The sequence below is a fragment of the Formica exsecta genome, unplaced genomic scaffold, assembly GCF_003651465.1.
Source record: "Formica exsecta isolate Colony F162 unplaced genomic scaffold, ASM365146v1 C16362165, whole genome shotgun sequence".
Classification (NCBI taxonomy): Eukaryota; Metazoa; Arthropoda; class Insecta; order Hymenoptera; family Formicidae; genus Formica; species Formica exsecta.
Genome location: NW_021847299.1, coordinates 1 through 917, shown reverse-complemented (window position 1 = coordinate 917; position 917 = coordinate 1). Strand labels below are relative to the sequence as shown.

Below are 917 nucleotides of genomic sequence, written 5' to 3'. Positions count from 1 at the left end.
TGACTGAGCCAAGGGTTGTCTTTCCGGTGTTGCAGGATGCACGCGGTTGGATTGCACTCGGCGCTGGCCATCAAACGTCAGCGAAAGCGCCGGGACGAGCAGCGTCGCGCTCGCGAGCGTCGTTATAGCGCGCAATCGGGCGAAAGCGGGCTGACGTCGCCTAGGGCCTCGACCGGCTCGCTGGATCATCATGGCAAGCATCACAAGGGCACGCATGGCGCGGCGCGCAACGCCGGCCAGGGGATGCTGGACAGCAAAGTGGTCACCTCGATCGGGATGCTGCACATTGGCGTGGTGTTCCTCGTGCTGGGCGCCTTTCTCCTGATGAGCGGCCTGCTGCCGGGTGATCTCACTCACTTGGGCAGCAAAGCTTCCGGTGGCTGGTGGAACGAGCTCGTCGCCGTGGGACTTTTCGCGATATTCCTCGGTATCTTCCTCATCGTGCTCAATCGCGTCATCGCCAAGAAGGAGGAGGACGATCTGGAACAGTACGTTCAACGTCAGCTCACCAGATCCAGATCCGGCCATCGATTGGAACGGGATGTGGAAACTGGCGGGCTCACCACCCGCCACGCCAGACGGGCGAAGCAGATGAAGCAGGATATATCCTCGGATACGTCTCTCGAGATTAAGGACGAAAAGACCGTCGATGGTGATAGATCGCCGTCCAGAAGCCCGCCACCGGCGTACTCGCCGCAGATCGCAATCAACGGTGACAATCAGGCGGTGCAGTCAGCTTTGTACCTGGAGCAGATTACCGAAGAGGAGATTATCAGCGATCGCGTCGAGACTTCCACCACCAACAGCCTCAGTCCGGGTTCGCCCAGCGAGACCCGGGAGTTGCTGCAGAACGTACGATATTCGAAGCAGAACGGGAATCCGCAACAAGTTCATCGGCCGCATTACGTTTCCAAGAT

General features: G+C 59.4%; 1 protein-coding gene across 1 annotated transcript; it reads left to right on the top strand.

Annotated features, from left to right (window-relative positions):
- Positions 1-36: 36 nt before the first annotated feature.
- On the top strand, positions 37-912 carry LOC115237056 (the record flags this gene model as incomplete). Its single annotated transcript, XM_029809890.1, has 1 exon — positions 37-912. A coding segment is annotated over exon 1 (876 nt), but the record flags the coding sequence as incomplete, so codon positions are not given.
- Positions 913-917: the final 5 nt, after the last annotated feature.